Raw genomic sequence first — 2,108 nt, forward strand, 5'->3', positions numbered from 1 at the left:
ATTAAAAATGCAATTTAAAAACCCTGATTCAACGCACTAATTATTATTTGTGGAAATTACGTGAGCTAGTGCGCAAAATACAAATCATGAAATAATTATTAAAACAGGGTTGTGCACTGAAATTGCAGGAGTCGTTATTTTACCGATCATTAATGGCAAAATAATGATTGTAAAGCATAATATATCATTTAAAAGCCTTTGAGAAAAGGTTTGGGCAAGGAGTGTAAAAGACCGATTCATGATGGAATAAGACTGGAGCTGTCATTTACACACTGCGAGGCACAGTTTATATAACACCATGCAAAGGCGAGCAGAGAAAGTAGCTTTGTTGGTCTATAAAGTCCCTTCACTTTTCTCATCGCTCGCTCATTCCCTAAAAAAAGTCAGCCAAGCATACTTATTAAAAAAATACATCTTACATTTCCAGTAATAATAAAACAAACAGCCTGCCCACATTATCAGCTCCAACTCTGAGGTGTATGTGTGCATGTGTTTTAACAAGTAATGAAGGGATAAATTATTCTCTCGTTAATCGTCCTCTTTTTTTGGACAATAGTTCCTATTTTTCTTTCTTTTTGTTCCTATGGGTCTGATTCTCTCTCTCTCTCTTTCTCGATTGGATGCCCAGCGAGTTTAGTGAACGCCTAGTGATTATGTCACTTTGCGTGCGGACTCGGCGCACTTCACAAACCCGGCAGCAGCTTTGAACTTCGCCGCTCTTTGGCTGCGAATCACGAGGTTTGCTCTTCATTTCCCGTCCAGGTGCTCTCGCTGGCTGGACACCTCCAAGGGGAGGAAGGCAGAGAGAAAAAAAAAAACAAGCGTGAGAGAGAAAGAAAAATATATAATAAAAGCAACCCACTAAACCGATCATCGGAGCAAGTTCAGTGAAGACTGAGGTCGTTGCAATCTCCAGACGAGTTGATTCAGGTTTTTTTTTACACAAGGAGCGTCTCGTGCTACAGAGGGAACCTGCTTTTCGATTGCGGGCTGCAATGATTTGTTAAGGAAGATTTTTGTTTTGTTTGTTTGTTTTAGCGACAGGTGAGCTGTTTTCATCGGCGTGATCATTCCCGGAGCCAATCGCTTCTGTCCGCCGCTTTACGCCAGAATGTCCAAGCCTGCAGACCACATCAAGAGACCGATGAACGCTTTCATGGTCTGGTCGAGGGGCCAGAGGAGGAAGATGGCCCAAGACAATCCCAAAATGCACAACTCCGAGATCAGTAAGAGACTGGGAGCTGAATGGAAGTTACTCTCGGAGGCTGAGAAAAGACCGTACATCGACGAAGCCAAGAGATTAAGAGCGCAGCACATGAAAGAACATCCAGATTACAAGTACCGACCCCGGCGCAAACCCAAGAATCTCCTGAAGAAGGACAGGTATGTCTTTCCTTTGCCTTACCTTGGGGACAGTGATCACTTGAAGGCTGCTGGACTCTCTATGTCTGCCGCCGACTCCCTCCTGGGCGCCTCGGAGAAAGCCAGAACTTTCCTACCACCGACCTCGGCGCCTTACTCCTTGCTCGATCCCAGCCAGTTCGGCTCCAGCGCCATCCAGAAGATGACCGAGGTGCCGCACACCCTGGCCACCACCTTGCCCTACGCGTCCACCCTGGGATACCAAAGCGGAGCATTCGGGAGTTTGAGTTGCCCGAGCCAGCACACGCATACCCACCCATCGCCCACCAACCCTGGCTACGTGGTCCCCTGTAACTGTACCGCCTGGTCCGCATCCAGTTTACAACCCCCCGTTGCTTACATACTTTTCCCGGGGATGACCAAAGGTGGCATAGACCCTTACGCCTCGGCGCACGCAGCCGCCATGTAAGCCAACAGCAACAACAACAAAAAAAAAGACTTACCTTGTGAACTTGAATTTCACATTGCATGTACAACAGAGACAATAACGACACAAAAAAGACTAACATCTGAAACGCTGAGGCTTAGAGGGATTCCGCCGGAACAGTAATGGAACAAAAAAGGAACTGAACTTTTGGGGGTGAATCTCTCCCGACTTCGGCACAAGCAACTTGCAATGTAAACAACATTACAATAGGAGAGAAAAAAATAATACAAAGACTGCCTCTGATCTTAAATTTTACATT

General features: G+C 46.0%; 1 protein-coding gene across 1 annotated transcript; it reads left to right on the top strand.

The window, feature by feature from the left end:
• The first annotated feature begins 1,111 nt into the window (after positions 1-1,111).
• Positions 1,112-1,831, top strand: sox14 (SRY-box transcription factor 14). Its single transcript, XM_068041353.1, has one exon. It carries the CDS (start codon positions 1,112-1,114, stop codon positions 1,829-1,831), a length of 720 nt encoding a protein of 239 aa, XP_067897454.1.
• The last annotated feature ends 277 nt before the right edge of the window (positions 1,832-2,108 follow it).

The sequence above is a fragment of the Heterodontus francisci genome, chromosome 11 (assembly GCF_036365525.1).
Source record: "Heterodontus francisci isolate sHetFra1 chromosome 11, sHetFra1.hap1, whole genome shotgun sequence".
Classification (NCBI taxonomy): Eukaryota; Metazoa; Chordata; class Chondrichthyes; order Heterodontiformes; family Heterodontidae; genus Heterodontus; species Heterodontus francisci.